This window comes from Oryctolagus cuniculus, chromosome 18, assembly GCF_964237555.1.
Source record: "Oryctolagus cuniculus chromosome 18, mOryCun1.1, whole genome shotgun sequence".
Classification (NCBI taxonomy): Eukaryota; Metazoa; Chordata; class Mammalia; order Lagomorpha; family Leporidae; genus Oryctolagus; species Oryctolagus cuniculus.
Window position 1 is genome coordinate 51,222,124 of NC_091449.1, and position 15,972 is coordinate 51,238,095.

At 53.9% G+C, this 15,972-nt stretch overlaps 1 protein-coding gene across 8 annotated transcripts; it reads right to left on the reverse strand.

The window, feature by feature from the left end:
• Positions 1-2,393: 2,393 nt before the first annotated feature.
• LOC100353768 (dipeptidase 2) lies at positions 2,394-12,431 on the reverse strand. 8 transcript variants are annotated; one of them, XM_008257492.4, is made up of 11 exons: positions 10,625-12,431; positions 7,046-7,346; positions 6,654-6,780; positions 5,894-6,023; positions 5,669-5,810; positions 5,292-5,361; positions 5,009-5,185; positions 4,555-4,639; positions 3,944-4,019; positions 3,195-3,330; positions 2,394-2,759 (listed from the first exon to the last, which is right to left on the reverse strand). In XM_008257492.4, exons 2-11 carry the CDS (start codon positions 7,306-7,308, stop codon positions 2,505-2,507), a joined length of 1,461 nt encoding a protein of 486 aa, XP_008255714.3. In that variant the 5' UTR covers positions 7,309-7,346; positions 10,625-12,431; the 3' UTR covers positions 2,394-2,504. The 8 variants fall into 8 exon arrangements, with proteins under 8 accessions (XP_008255714.3, XP_069918770.1, XP_069918768.1 ...); XM_070062669.1 differs by lacking the exon at positions 10,625-12,431 and adding an exon at positions 8,597-10,577; XM_070062667.1 differs by lacking the exon at positions 10,625-12,431 and adding an exon at positions 7,648-8,474.
• Between the last annotated feature and the right edge of the window lie 3,541 nt (positions 12,432-15,972).

The window sequence follows — 15,972 nt, forward strand, 5'->3', positions numbered from 1 at the left end:
CGGCAGAGCCCCTGCCTGCTGGGCAGAGCCCCTTCCTCTGAGGTTTGGCCCCAGCGCCGTAGGCCCTCCTCTAAGCATCTGAGATTCCAGTAACTTCTTCCTCTTTCCCTTTTTGCCAAACCCTACGTAGGTGGTAGATAGCTTCCTTAATTATTATCTTCCATTACCTTAGTTTCACCTTTGTGCCTTTCCAATACCTGTATAACCAATTATCCCCATTAAAAAGAGAGAGATTTATTTATTTATCTGAAACAGTTGCAGTGAGAGAGGGAGAGAGAGAAAGTGAAAGATCTTCCATCCACTGGTTCACTCCCCATCCAGGTCTCCTACATGGGTGCAGGGGCCCAAGTGCTTGGGCCATCTTCCACTGCTTTGCCAGGTGCACTAGCAGGGAGCTGGGTCAGAGGTGGAACAGTTGGGATACAAACCAGCACCCATATGAGATGCTAGCGTTCTAGGCAGTAGCTTTACCTGCTAAGCCACAGCGCCTGCTCCAATTTCCCTCATTAAAAAAAAAAAAAAAAAAAGATTTGTTTGATTGGCAAAGTGATAGAGAGGGGAGAGAGAGAGAAACCACTGGTTCATTCCCCCAAATGGCAGTAATGGCTGGGACTGGGCCAGGCTGAAGCCAGGAGCCTGGAACTCCTTCTTGGTCTACTACATGGGTGGCAGGGGCTCAACCACTTGAGCCATCACCTGATGCCTCCTAAGACGCACATTAGCAGAATCTAGAGGGAAGCCAGGAACTGATCCCAAGCACTCCGGATATGGGATGTGGGTATTCCAAGTGGTGGCTTAACTGCTACACCAAATACCTGCCCCCAACTTTCATGTTTATTGTTGTTCATCAAGTTAGTGTATTCAAATACAACTACTTTTTGATAATTGGCTATCTGTGGCTCCTCAAATTTTGACTTTGAAGAGAAGAGTTTGGGGTTATGATTATGCTGCTATATATTTTTTTCTTTTTTTTTTAAGATTTATTTATTTATTTGAAAGGCAGAGTTACAGAGAGGCAGAGGCAAAGGCAGAGAGCGAGAGAGAAAGAGAGAGAGAGAGAGAGAGAGAGGTCTTCAATCCACTGGTTCACTCCTCAAGTGGCCGCAACAGCTGGAACTGAGCTGATCCAAAGCTAGAGGCCTAGGTGCTTCTTCCAGGTCTCATGTGGGTGCAGGGGCCTAAGGACTTGGGCCATTTTCCACTGCTTTCCCAAGCCATAGCAGAGAGCTGGATCAGAAGTGGAGCACCTGGGATGCCAGCACTGCAGGCTGTGGCTTTGTTTGCTATGACACAGTGCTGAGTTTTTTTTTTTTTTTTTTTTAAGATTTATTTATTTTTAAAGGCAAAGTTGCAGAGAGGGGAAGCAGAGAGAGGTTATACATATTTCATACACCTTTATGGGAACATAATACATAATTATTGCTGGATACAAATCTGGGTTGAAATTGTCCCATCATGGGCCGGCGCCGCGGCTCACTAGGCTAATCCTCCGCCTAGCGGCGCCGGTACACCGGGTTCTAGTCCCGGTCGGGGCGCCGGATTCTGTCCCGGTTGCCCCTCTTCCAGGCCAGCCCTCTGCTGTGGCCAGGGAGTGCAGTGGAGGATGGCCCAGATGCTTGGGCCCTGCACCCCATGGGAGACCAGGAAAAGCACCTGGCTCCTGGCTCCTGCCATCGGATCAGCGCGGTGCGCCGGCCGCAGCGCGCTGGCCGCGGCGGCCATTGGAGGGTGAACCAACGGCAAAGGAAGACCTTTCTCTCTGTCTCTCTCTCTCACTGTCCACTCTGCCTGTCAAAAAAAAAAAAAAAAGAAAAGAAATTGTCCCATCATGAGTTATGCAGGCTATTAGTATTATTTTATTAGCCATTATCTATTATCATGTTATTATTACTAGCTTCCATAATTAGTATTAGCTATTACTATTATTGCAGTTGCTATTGGTTATCACTAAGGGCCTAGAGGTAAGATGGGTGCCTAAGTAGCTGTGCCTCTTGGAGAGGAAGTCCCTCAGGGATGGGGGTACCATATTCAGGGCAGTCCAGCCACTGGAGGGCCATGGCCCGTTATGTGGCCTGGTATTCTGAGCTCTGTACAAAGAGGAACAAAGGATCCAGGCAAATTCCTCTCTGAAGCAGAGTTCCCTGGAAGACCCCCGGGTGGCAGTCAGTGGGTCAGCATGTGGATTGAGATGACCTAGAAGGGGAGGATACAGAATGGGGTCCACTCATCCACAGCTAGATCCACCCACTGTCTTTATCCAGTGCTGAGCCTGACCACCCAGGTCTCAGACCACTGGCAACCGGCCCTCCTGGAGCAAACAGTGGCTGAAGTGCAGGGTACCCCACAAAGACCAGAGCTGAGAGACAATGCCAAGAGAAGGACACTCATACCTGTTTCATGCCCAAAATATTTATTTTCTAGGAAATGCTTAAGTCAACACAAAGGGGGGATTCTGAGGGGGTGTCTGTGGCTGTCTGTGGCGTTTGGCAGCACTAACTGGGTCATCAGAGCCACAGAATGAGGATTGGAAAGGTGGCGACAATCATGAGCCCTGAGGCCCTGCTGGGGGAGGATTTTGAGGCTGACAACTTGGATGATAATGTGAGTGGCCAGTGTGTTGGAACCTCAGCTGGCTTCTCGTCTGAAAGCAGATACTGTCGCCGACGCAAACGTGGTTGGATGGAGCGGCAGGTGCTCTCCAGCTGCTCCTCTGGGAACTTGTCCTCCAGGGGGCTTTGCCACTTGTTCTCCTCCCGTACCTAGAGGTGGCAGTCAGTGGTCAGCAGCTTCTCAACTCCCCTGACATCTGCTCAGACCCCAGGCTACTCTTTTTTTTTTTACAGGCAGAGTGGACAGTGAGAGAGAGAGACAGAGAGAAAGGTCTTCCTTTGCTGTTGGTTCATCCTCCAGTGGCTGCCGCGGCCAGCGCGCTGCAGCCAGCGCACCGCGCTGATCTGATGGCAGGAGCCAGGTACTTCTCCTGGTCTCCCATGGGGTGCAGGGCCCAAGCACTTGGGCCATCCTCCACTGCACTCCCTGGCCACAGCAGAGAGCTGGCCTGGAAGAGGGGCAACCAGGACAGAATCCGACGCCCCAACCGGGACTAGAACCTGGTGTGCCGGCGCCGCAAGGTGGAGGATTAGCCTACTGAGCCGCGGCGCCGGCCCAGGATACTCTTGCCCAATCCAACATACCTGTTCCACTCGGCTGAAGACCCGCAGCAGGTTTCCACGAAGCACACCTTGGAGCTCGTCCTCACTCCAGCCCCGCCTCAGCAACTCCTCTATCAGCACTGGGTATTTGGACACGTCCTCCAGTCCCTGGGGGAACCTATGCAGCCACCAGCCAACCAGCTGATGAGCCCCAGACCTTGTTTCTTGATCCCAACTTATAACCACAGCCCTGCATGCCCAAGGTCCTCTGAACCCTAACCATGGTCAGATGTGGGAAACAAAGACTGGCAGGGAGTAAATGATTCATCGCTCCTTTTCCTTTAGAGAGAGGCCTTAAAACCTTGAAAATTTGTCAAAACTCACTGAATTTTTGCAGTATTAAGATCTATGCTCGTCACTGAATGCAATTGTTTTAAAAAAATTGTTTTAAGAAAAGCAAACCTTCTTCTGCACTGGGTGTGTGATGGTCAGCCCGTGCCAGGCCTTGCAGACAGTCTGCCCAGAAGGAGTGGTTGGGGTGGGGGTGTCGGGGGGGTACATGTGCTGGCAGATGAGTTCTGTCTGGTGGCTTAGTCAAATAATGTGTTTAATGTGGGGCCACTGGACTGAGGACAGACAGGAGAGCTGAGGGTACAGAGATGCTTGGGACTGGGGAGATACCAGTTGGGAAAGTCCTAAGGTTATCAGGACCATGAAGCTGTAGGTGTGGTGACTGTGAGGGCCTCTTAGCTGTATGCCCAGCCCTAAACATGCTACAGGAAAGCACTCACTGGCTGGTTCCACCATAATCTCCACCAATGCCGATGAACTTGGATCCAATGACTTCCTTGATGTGGTCAAAGTGATCTGGGGGGATGGAGAATCAGGAGTGTGGGGCTGCCAGGGCAGGGGTACCCCTGGGACTGGATTCTGCTGATTACCCTTCTTGCGGTCTGTAGCCCAGGAAGGCCAATTCCTCCATGGCCTGGCACCCCATGTGGCAGCCAGAAGGCTCTCAGGTTCGACCTAAACTGACCAGCTGGTTTTACACTGGACTTCAGGTTTGCAGTATACCCAGAGTCACCCATTTGGGCTATTTCCCATCCAGGATCCACCCTGCCTCACATCTCTTTGACAATCTAGAGGGGGCTCCCTTCCAGGTCAGTGGAATATGAGAGACAAAACAGCACAACTGACAAAGACTTTAGAGACCTGAGGCACTGCCTAGTCCCTTGGCTAGAGGCAGGGGCAGGGTGCTTTGGTAGCCCCCGCACCCCGGTAGTACCTGGGTCTGACTTCTTCCCTTATACCATGAGGATCACAGCACTGACTGCAGCTCCAGTTCCATGTGGCACCAAGATGCTATGTTCTGTGCACCGGAGAGCCTGGAGGGAAGGCTTACCTGCCACAGTGGACACATTGGCTAACAGGTTGCACTGCAGTACCCCTACGGACAAGGACACCATCACGATGCCACCATTCTTCTTCTGCAAAGGTAATCAAATAGACACTCACTTTGCCCCCACCCCAACCCCAGCACAACCGCATGCCTGCCTACCCTCTGGGTCCCTGTGAGGAAGGTGTTCGGCCCTGGCTTCAGGACTCAAGAGACTTCACCTCTCTGGGTTTGTAAAGGGAACAAGGTTGGCTGTGGTTTGGGTTGGAAGTATCTTGGCTCCTGGTGTGAGGCACAGAGGAATCCAGAACCCTCACCCCCAGGATCAAGAGTTCAGGGACTGTGGGTTTAGGGGACAGAAGATGTTCAGCCTGGGGTTTGATGAGGTTGATGGAGCAGGGACTAAGGTTCACAGGCTCCTGGTTCAAATCTTGGGTTCCAGGGCTGGGTAGTTTCTCACCAGAAGCTGCAAGATGTCATCAGGAACATTTCGAGCGTTCTTACACACGCTCCGGGCAGCTGAGTGGGAGAAGATCACAGGGGCCTGTGATATTTGCAGGGCCCGCCGTGCCACGGCGTCGGAGACATGGGACAAGTCTACCATCATGCCCAGGCGGTTCATTTCTGCTATCACCTTCTGCAGGAACAGATTGGGAGGAGGGTACCAGGGTGCAAATGTATGTGAAGTTTTTTTGAAAGGAAATGTACATTTGGGTGACATGGAGTATGAACAGGGTCCTCACCTCACCAAAGCTGGAGAGTCCACTGACATTGCTGTAGAAGGGGTGGATGTCCTTAGCTGAGCTCTCAGCCCTGCAGGATAGCCAAAAAGCAGTCTGACTGGTGGCCAGGCCTTGGCCACAAGAACTTAAGAGATCCCACCGAGCCCTCTATCCCTGCGACCCAGTGGAGCAAAAGCAGGAACCCAGGATGGGCTTGACTTGGCAGTATGAGTGTCCTGATGTGATCTAGTCTTGGCTGTGTGAACCCCAGGATCCCATCCCTTCTCTCCCTTCTAGGGTCTGTGCCAGATCCCAGGGGCAAAACTTGGCCTGGGCCCATAGTTTGACCTGATGTAATCTCTGCCTCAGTGGGCCCACAGCATCTGCACCACGCTCACCAGGGTGTGTTGCAGGTGTGGGTGAGCGTCAGGTAGCGCACTCCCAGCACATAGAAACTGCGCAGCACAGAGAGGCTGCTGTCCAGTGAGTGGCCACCCTCCACACCAATGAGGCAGGCCAATTTCCAGGTGTTGTTCAGAGCTGGAGACAGGAAGGTCAGATGATTGCTTTCAGGAACGAGTAGCTCAGTCAGGTTCCTAACATCCCCCCACCGACTGACCCACCTTCAACTGAAGTCACAAGTTCCAGCTCAGAGTAGGAGGCACACATGCGGCGGATGAGGTCAATCTGCTCCAAGGTGAGGCGCAGGGCATCCTGGTCCTGCGTCTGGCATGGGACGTAGGCTGACCAGAACTGGGGGCAAGGCCAGGGGTTGGCTTGGGCAGAGGCTGCTTTGTAGCTACTTGAATTTCTCAAAGGTTCCACAGTACCCAGAGGGCCCAGAGGCCACTCTTTTTTTTTGACAGGCAGAGTGGACAGAGAGAGAGAGACAGAGACAGAGAGAAAGGTCTTCCTTTTCTGTTGGTTCACCCCCAAAATGGTCACTACAGCCGATGTGCTGTGGCCGGCACACTGCGCCGATCTGAAGCCAGGAGCCAAGTGCTTCCTCTTGGTCTCCCATGTGGGTGCAGGGCCCAAGCACTTGGGCCATCCTCCACTGCACTCCCGGGCCACAGCAGAGAGCTGGACTGGAAGAGGAGCAACCGGGACAGAATCCAGCGCCCCGACCAGGACTAGAACCCAGGGTGCCGGTGCTGCAGGCGGAGGATTAGCCTAGTGAGCTGAGACACCGGCCACCAGCGGCCACTCTTGTACTCTCACCCCCATTGTAGCCCCTGCAGCCCCACCACCCACATCAGAGCACTTCTGGGGGCCACTATTGTAACTGAGTCCCCAGATAACTAACGTGTGATCTCCGGGGCCCCACTCTCCCCAGCATCCCCTGGCAGCCATGCAGGAGTGCTCTGTGTGTCCCTGTGGTACCTGGGCACCCACGAAGCCATCTCTAAGCCTGTCCAGGCTGGTCTGGCCATGGCTGAAGTTCCGCAGGTTAATTTCCTGTAGCCCGTTCTTGGAAAACCGTCTCAGGACCAGGGGCAGATCATTGTGGCTGGAGGAATGTCAAGACAGGGTCAGGATGCGGCAAAATGGGTGGGTCCCCTAGGTCTCCAGGTCAGGCAAGACATATCTGAGGGTACCTCACCCCACACTGTCCACAGACTATACCAAGGCCTGGGCTGGGGGCTTCCAACCAGAGAGGAAGTGACAGAGGAGGGGAAAGGGCACCCAGGGGTGTTGTGCCAGGCTGTCTTACTTGCTGCACATGTCCAGGGGTGTGCTCAGCCCTGACTTGCCCTGATGCAGCCAATACGCACCCATCCACAAGTGGGAAGTCCCGCATCAGGGCTCGGGCGCGCTCTTCCAGGGCCAGGGAGCTGGGGGTGCCTGGCGTGGTTGAGGCGCTACGGGCGCCTGGTGTGGTAGTGGTGCCAGGGGCACCCGTCGTGGTGGGCGCGCCAGGAGTGCTGGGTGCAGTCTGGGCGCGGGTTACGGGTAGCCGTAGGAGCAGCAGCAGGAGCAGGAACAAAAGCACCAGAGGCCGGAGCGCATGGGGACCCTCGAGGCCTGCGGGCTGCATTTTGCACAAAGCCTGGCGGGCGTGGCGATCGCGGGATCCTGAGAAGGGTTGAGGAGGTGCAGAAGGCGACAACAGGGTCAGGTCACAGCTGCGCGGCCAAAGTTGGGCGGGACTGAAGTCACGAGAACCCGCGACGGCTACGCCAGGTGTCGCCACGCGGCGCAGCGCAACCGCCCGGAGCGCCACGATCTTCCCGCACCCATCCCGGAGGGCGCCCCCATGGGTTGGGCGGGCCTCAGGCGCGTGCGCTCACCCGCCTCACCGCGACCGCCTTCCGCCCTCGCCGCCCTCCCCTCAACTGCCCCCGAGGGCGGCTCAGGTTGCTCACCCCTCCCCCACCTCCCCTCAGTCCGGCCCCTAGGCTTGCTCTTCGAGGGGGCCTGGGTGCTTCTCCCAGGGAGTGGCCCTCTGCCCTGTGGCCTCTCCTCGTGTTCCTGCTTGCCTGGAGCCTACCCTGGCCACCTGGGGGCCGCAGGTGGCTGTGACTGCGGTGCTCTGGGTTCAGGTTTCCTGGTGCTGGGCAGTGTGTGGGAAGGAGATAATCTCTGGATATGAGAGGTTAACTTGCAGATTCTGGGTACAGGAAGCGGAAGTGGCTCAGTCCTCCTGACCTCGCTGCCTTCTCATGCCCGACTTCCACCCGCAGACTTTGGGAGTCCACACTGGGAATTGTCAGGACCCTGCCCCCATCTTCCCAGCCAGCCTCGGGAAAGAGCTCCCTCCTAAGGAGCTGCGCCACCTCCCCAGGGCTGGAGAACTGATAAATCATCTTGCAGAGGTCCGGGAATTTTCCTTGGTGGAGCAGGAACCCAGACACTGGATGGAAGGAAATGAAGTGACTTCCAGAACAGCAGAGCCCTCCACCGGGCACCGTCCTCTCAGAGCTGCTGGCTGAGCTACTTCCAAGAAGCCAGGTCAGAACAGTGGATCCTAAGGAGAGGCGTGGCACGTGGATTCTGTGCCTCCCCTCCACCCCTCCTCTCAGGACTCTGCTTGTTTTTGTGGCTCTAGCTCCCCACAAAACCTCAAGGGCTTAGTTGCCATATTTGCCTGGAGGCCCCACCCAGTCTGCATCAGCGGCCTAGCTGCTTCCTCCAGGACACCCCTATGCCCCCCTACACAGGTGCACATGTATGTGAGCATATTCACAAGGGGATAGCCCTCTCAAAGAAGCCCCATTTTAGAGGCTTCCTCCCCAGAGACCTCCCGAAGCGTTGTACTGAGCTTTGGCATTCCAGAAGGCCCTCTAAGAGGGAAACAAGCAAGCAAACAAAGGGACGGGAGCTACCTGCGAGGGGAGAGGTGTTCTTAGCTTGGATGTAGGTCAGGGACTGTGCACTTGATGTTCCCAAGTGCCTGCTGAACAGGAGGAAGGAAAAATCAATGGTGCTGCGCTGGAGGTGGGGAACCTTGTGTACTGTGGTCAGAGGGTTCTTCAGAGAGACAGCATGCGTTCCCTAGGGTGCTGCTTCTGAGAATAGCAGGGTGTGTGCCTGGTTAGAGTACCCAACTCAGACATGGCTCTCTTCCTTCCTCCTGCCAACTGCTGGTCAGCAGCCCCTACACTCTCTTGTGCTGCCGAGTAGCAAGAGGAAGGAGGATCTCTTGGATCTGTTGGTTTCTAGACCAAGGATGTGGATTTTGGGTAATGGACTTGTTCCCAGTCCTGATAGCCCCCAGAAAGTGGGCAGTTTATGGGCAGAAGTGAGTGGGAATAAATAAATAGCAGCCACCGAGAGAGGGGTGCGTGGGGAGGATTTAGCTTATTGAGGTTTTCCGTTTAGCTTTTCTGCAAGGGCTGACTGGCTGACATCCCAGGGATTGGAGGAACATCTAGCCCAGCAGAGGCAGGCTGTGTCCAGCCCATGGAGGCGGCTGCCGTCTCTGCAGATTAGCCAGTTTTTCCGTAACATCCAACCTAAGTCCTCAAACTTCAGCCGTGAGGCAGCCGTACAAAGCCAGGCCTGGAAAAGCAAACGTACCCAGGCACATAGGGTCGCTCGCAGTGGTGAGCAAATTTTGGTCAACAAGGTGATCTGTTATCCTCTTAACCTCCTCTGAGGCCACGTCTGTGCCCTGCCTCTTGCAGGGATAAATAAGCCCACACTAGTGAAATGTGGGTGTCAGAGCCCCCAGTATGGGTGACACAGCTCTGGGGCAGGGACAGTTTGTGGGCACAGGCTATGACAGAAGTTCTCCGGATGCTGGCAGTGGGCAGAAGAGGAAATGGGGTGGAGGTGGGAAGGTCAGAGCCTGACGCCAGAGCTGACCCTAAGTATCTTTTTTTTTTTTTTTTTTTGACAGGCAGAGTGGACAGTGAGAGAGAGAGACAGAGAGAAAGGTCTTCCTTTGCCGTTGGTTCACCCTCCAATGGCCGCCGCGGCCAGTGCGCTGCGGCCGGCGCACCGCGCTGATCCAATGGCAGGAGCCAGGAGCCAGGTGCTTTTCCTGGTCTCCCATGGGGTGCAGGGCCCAAGCACCTGGGCCATCCTCCACTGCACTCCCTGGCCACAGCAGAGGGCTGACCTGGAAGAGGGGCAACCGGGACAGAATCTGGCGCCCCGACCGGGACTAGAACCCGGTGTGCCGGCGCCGCTAGGTGGAGGATTAGCCTAGTGAGCCGCGGCGCCGGCCTAAGTATCATCTTTGATGCCTCCTTGCCATCTCCCCTACCTCTCTTCACGCCACCTCCAAACCCTGACATCTTCCTGGTGCGTCTCCTCGCAGTTCCCACTGCGTCTTCCTCAGCACTGATCCCCTTCTTTTTTCATTTCCTCCTGGCCTCCCCAGCCCCCACTCCACCCCTATTCTGTACTGTCATCTTCCTGCCTGAAGTTCTGCAGCCTCTTGATGCTCTTAGGTAACAAATTTCTTTCTTTGGTTTTCAAGTCCTGAGGAGTCTGTTCCCACCAGCCTTGTAAATCTCAGCAAACAGCCCAAACCCCCTTGCCCTCTGAGCTCTGGCCACACCAGCCATGCTGCTTCCTACCACAGGGACGTGGCACATGCTACCCCCTCAGTCTCCAACTGGTTGGGTCATTGAGGCAGACTCAGGATGGGAAAATCCTGCCACCAAAAAGGGATAGGTGAGTGAGCAGCTTCTCACTCTAATTCTCCACCCAGGCAGCGTTCACAAAAATCAGGAGCTGCAGAGGCAGCAGTGATAGGAAGAGGTTTCTTCTGGGACCAATCTTGCACTGGTGTAGAGCTGATCGCCAGTGTATGGCGAGGATGTACAGGGAAGTGAAAAGTCAGTCTGAGTTACAGGTGCACCGGCTACTTCACACACAGGGATGGGGTGGAGGAGGGCGCTTACTTGGTATCCAGCATGGCCCACGTGATGGTCAGTCTCCACTCACTGCCCTCGGGTCCTGCAGACTCGTGCTGACCTGCATCTTCGTGGGTGCTGCTCTCACGCTGCTCCCATGATCACTGCCACAGTCCAATTCCCCAGAAACAACTGTCTGCCAAGCAGCAGATAGCCTGGCCACCACACACACACACATCCTCCAATCAAAAAGCTGAGGTCATACTTCCCAATAAGGCAAAGAGCTAGCACATTTTTCTTCCTTAAAAGGTAGGCAGTATTTTTCTTAAGATTTGTGTATTTATTTGAAAGGCAGAGTGACACAGAGAGAGGGAGAGAGATTGATCTTCCATCCACTTGCTCACTCCTCAAATTGTTGCAGCAGCTGGGGCTGGAACAGTCTGAAGCCAGGAGCCAGGAACTCCAGCCTGGTCTCCCAAGTGGGTGGCAGGGGCCCAAATACTCGAGCCATCTTCTGCTGCCTTCCCAGACATGTTGGCAGGGAGTTGGGTCAGAAGTAGAGAGGCTGGGGCTCAAACTGGTGCTGTGATATGGGATGCTGGTATCACAGCAGCAGCTTCACCACAGGCCTTAGCCAGTGTGTGTGTGGTGGTTTGTGTGTGTGTGTTTTTTGTTTTTTTTTTTTTTGACAGGCAGAGTGGACAGTGAGAGAGAGAGACAGAGACAAAGGTCTTCCTTTGCCGTTGGTTCACCCTCCAATGGCCGCCGTGGCCGGTGCGCTGCGGCTGGCGCACTGCCCTGATCCGATGGCAGGAGCCAGGTGCTTTCCCTGGTCTCCCATGGGGTGCAGGGCCCAAGGACTTGGGCCATCCTCCACTGTACTCCCGGGCCACAGCAGAGGGCTGACCTGGAAGAGGGGCAACCGGGACAGAATCCGGCACCCCGACCGGGACTAGAACCCGGTGTGCCGGCGCTGCTAGGCGGAGGATTAGTCTAGTGAGCCGCGGCGCCGGCCAAGCCAGTGTTTATCTGGCTGGGAGAAATGCATAACCACTCATTCATCTCTGTCTCCTGCTTCCATCTGAGCTTCTTCCCAGCTCCCCCCTTTCTTTTCTGCCCACATTCCTGGCCCGCTTTTTGATGGAGATGACTGGTGATGTGGGTCCTGTCTGCACTGTTGAATGCTTTTTACAGCCAAGTTCTGCTGCTTTCAGGCAGTACAGAATATCCAGTATTTGAGATTCATGGAGCAAAACCACATGCGATGTTCAACAGGCTTGAAGTGTCTGAATGGGTTGCTTCTGGTGCCAGATGTTACAGTAACTTCTAGAGGCTTGGATCCTTTGTCCTAAAGACTTTGCGTGTTGTCCTGTGTCTTGAGGTTGTACCATCAGCTAAGGGTAGAAGGGGAGGTTATAGGGGTCTGGGGTACAGGAGCTAATTCCAGCAAGATGCTTAGGGTGTCCCTGGGGTTCAGGTGGTACCCCCTCAATGTGATAGTCAGTTGCCTGGAGAGGGGAAGCATATCATGGAGAAGTCTGACAAATCCAAACCCTGTCTGGGGACTTACGCTCTTTAAAGACAGGGCCCTGGGGCTGGTGTTGTGGCATAGCAGGTAAAGCCACTGCCTGCAGCACCAGCATCCCATATGAGTGCTGGTTTGTGTCCCGTCAGCTCTACCTCTGATCCAGCTCCCTCCTAATGTGCCTGGGAAAAGCAGTGGGAGATGGCCCAAGTCCTTGGGCCCCTGCACCCATGTGGGAGACCTGGATGAAGCTCCTGGCTTCTGGCTTCAGTCTGGCCAGTCCTGGCCATTGCAGACATCTGGGGAGTGAACCAGGAATCTGTCTGTCTCTTCCCTCCCTCCACCATAACTCTTTCAGATAAATAAATTATATATATATTATAAATAATAATAATAAATTATATATATGTGTGTATACATATATATGTAAATATCTTTATATATATCTATATAGATATATATGTAAATATATACATATATATGTGAATATCTTTATATATATCTATATATAGATATAAGTATCTATATATAGATATATATGTAAATACATACATATATGTATGGGGTTTTTTTTTGTCCATTTGGTGCATGTTTAATTCCAGTATAAGTGATTTCTTCTTGAAATTCCCCAGAAGGCCGGCGCCGCGGCTCACTGGGCTAGTCCTCTGCCTTGCGGCGCCGGCACACCAGGTTCTAGTCCCGGTCAGGGTGCCGGATTCTGTCCCGGTTGCCCCTCTTCCAGGCCAGCTCTCTGCTGTGGCCAGGGAAGTGCAGTGGAGGATGGCCCAAGTCCTTGGGCCCTGCACCCCATGGGAGACCAGGATGGGTACCTGGCTCCTGCCATCGGATCAGCGTGGTGCGCCGGCTGCAGCGCGCCGGCCGCCGCGGCCATTGGAGGGTGAACCAACGGCAAAGGAAGACCTTTCTCTCTGTCTCTCTCTCTCACTGTCCACTCTGCCTGTCAAAAAAATAAATAAATAAATCCCCAGAAGGTGTACCGCCTCTGCTTCCTGCCACTTACACGCACCGTCATCACGGGTCGTTACTAAAACCGCGGGGCGTAACAGGACATTGTAAGCCAGGAGCTTGCGCTCTGACAACCAGCAGTCGGATCAGTCACTGGTGAGGCAGCGGTGCGGGCGGGGTTTGTCCGGTCTCCAGGTTCCCCAACACCACGTGTGTTCCGGGACCGCCAGGCCTGCCCCTCAGTGTGCACAGCAGCCTGGTTAGCGGTGAGGCCTTTCACTGCAGGCCAGTGATCATAGCAGGGTTTGAAGGAACAAAGGGACTGGCACCCTCCACGAGGGAGGCTTCAGGTCAGAAGACCTGGGTGAGATGCTGCTCTCTCCGGTTCAGTGCTCTCCTTCCTCCTCGGAACAGCAGTCTGCAGGGGTGACCTGCTCCTGAAGCTGGCAAGGCAACTTAATGAAGCTGCATCCACCATATCCTGGCACGTGGCACTACACCTGCATTCAGCGAGTGTGCAAACAAGATTTGTTGTGGAGTGAGTCCATTTGGCGCCTGTGAGGCTGCTGTTTCCCCTCCCTTTATAGAGCAAGGGCTCAAGGGTGACGATGACAACAGCCAAAGTTACCATGGGCTTAGAACTAAGCTGCCAAGCTGGCATGTCTCAGCCCGTTTAATTTTCAAATAGCCTCCAAAGTAGAATTTTACTAGCCCCATTCTCTAAGTGAGCAGACTGAACTGCTGGGTGGGCAGATGACCCCAGGCCACACTCCTGGCCAAGTCAGATGGGGATCCTAGAATCCTTCCACTTCCAGCTGCTGCCTCCCTCCTCAGGAAAGGCCATGGATTCCTTCCAGCCATCTCCGTGTCCAGGCATCCTTTACTGGCACTGACAGAAGCACACAGAAGGGCGGGCTGTAGGGGCGCCAGGTTCCAGTAGCCATTCCTGACCAAGCAAACGTCTATCCACTGCACAGCATGTGTGATTTCACAGCGGGTTCAGACTTGCTGTCTCTGCCCAGCCTAGGTTGCTCATCTCCCAGGCTGGCAGAGCTGTTTCTGCAACAATGTGCATGCGCAGTACGCCCTGCTGTGTAGCACAGACTGCCCCACTGCCTGCTGCCATGGTGCCCACAAAGCTACTCTACCCTGGGAAGCTGCCAACTGAGTTCTCACTGATTCCAAATCTGGTTGAACATGACACTGTACTTCAGTAGTATCTATTTTTATTAGAGAAAACTTCATACAGAAAATTATACTGAACTCCCATGTAGCCATCACAAGCTTCAACAGTTATCAACTCACGGCCCCTCTTTTCTCATTTGTACCCTCAGTCACACTTTTCTGCAGATCATTTTAATGCAAATCACAGAAATTCCATCCATCTGTAAGTATGTCTCTCTAAAAGGTAAGCCCCCCCCCCCTTTTAAATCATTTTATTGCCGGCGCCGCGGTTTACTAGGCTAATCCTCCGCCTGCGGCACCAGCACCCCGGGTTGTAGTCCCGGTTGGGGCGCTGGATTCTGTCCCGGCTGCTCCTCTTCCAGGCCAGCTCTCTGCTGTGGCCCAGGAGGGCAGTGGAGGATGGCCCAAGTCCTTGGGCCTTGCACCCGCATGGAAGATCAGGAGGAAGCACCTGGCTCCTGGCTTCGGATCGGCGCAGCACGCCAGCAGTAATGGCCATTTTGGGGGTGAACCAATGGAAGGAAGACCTTTCTCTCTGTCTCTCTCTCTCTCACTGTCTAACTCTGCCTGTCCACAAAAAAAAAAAAAAAAATTCATTTTATTTATTTGAAAGGCAAAACCACAGAGAGGAGGAAGAGACAGAGAGTGTCACTCCCCAAATGGCCACAATGGCTGGGCCTGGGCCAGGCCAAAGCCAGGAGCCAGGATCTTCATCCAGGGCTCCCACGTTGGGTGCAGGGGCCCAAAAATTTGGGTCAACTTCCACTGCTATCCCAGGAGTATTAGCAGAGAGCTGGATCAGAAGTGGAGCAGCTGGGACTTGAACTGGCACCATATAGGATGCCAGCACTGCAGGTGGAGGATTCATCTTCTACACCACAGTGCTGGTCCCAGTAAGGGCCCTTTTAAAAAAAAATTAAAAATTATTTTAAAGGCAGGCACACACACATTCACACACACACATACACACACAATTTCCCATCTAATGTTTCACTTCCCAAATATCCACAACTGGAGTGCTGGACTAAGCCAGATTGAAGTTAGGAGCTAGGACCTCAATGTGGGTCTCCCACATGGGCAGCAGGGTTTCAAATATTTGAGCCACCATCTGCTGCTTCCCAGGGAGTATATTAGCAGGAAGCTGCAATCCAGAGCAGAATTAGGACTCGAATTGAGATATTCTGATTTGGGATGCAGGCATCCCAAAGGGCATCTTCTATTTCAAAACCAACCCAGATTCCTTTTTGAAAGACAACTACCGGCCAGCGCCGCGGCTCACTAGGCTAATCCTCCGCCTAGTGGCGCCGGCACACTGGGTTCTAGCCCCAGTCGGGGTGCCGGATTCTGTCCCGGTTGCCCCTCTTCCAGTACAGCTCTCTGCTGTGGCCAGGGAGTGCAGTGGAGGATGGCCCAAGTGCTTGGGCCCTGCACCCCATGGGAGACCAGGATAAGTACCTGGCTCCTGCCATCGGATCAGCGTGGTGTGCCGGCCGCAGCGTGCCAGCTTCAGCGGCCATTGGAAGGTGAACCAACGGCAAAGGAAGACCTTTCTCTCTGTCTCTCTCTCTCACTGTCCACTCTGCCTGTCCAAAAAAAAAAAAAAAAAGACAACTACCATACCATTACAATACCTCAAAATTTAAAAATGCTTTTTTTTTTTAATTTTTTGACAGGCAGAGTGGACAGTGAGAGAGAGAGAGAGAGAAAGGTCCTCCTTTTC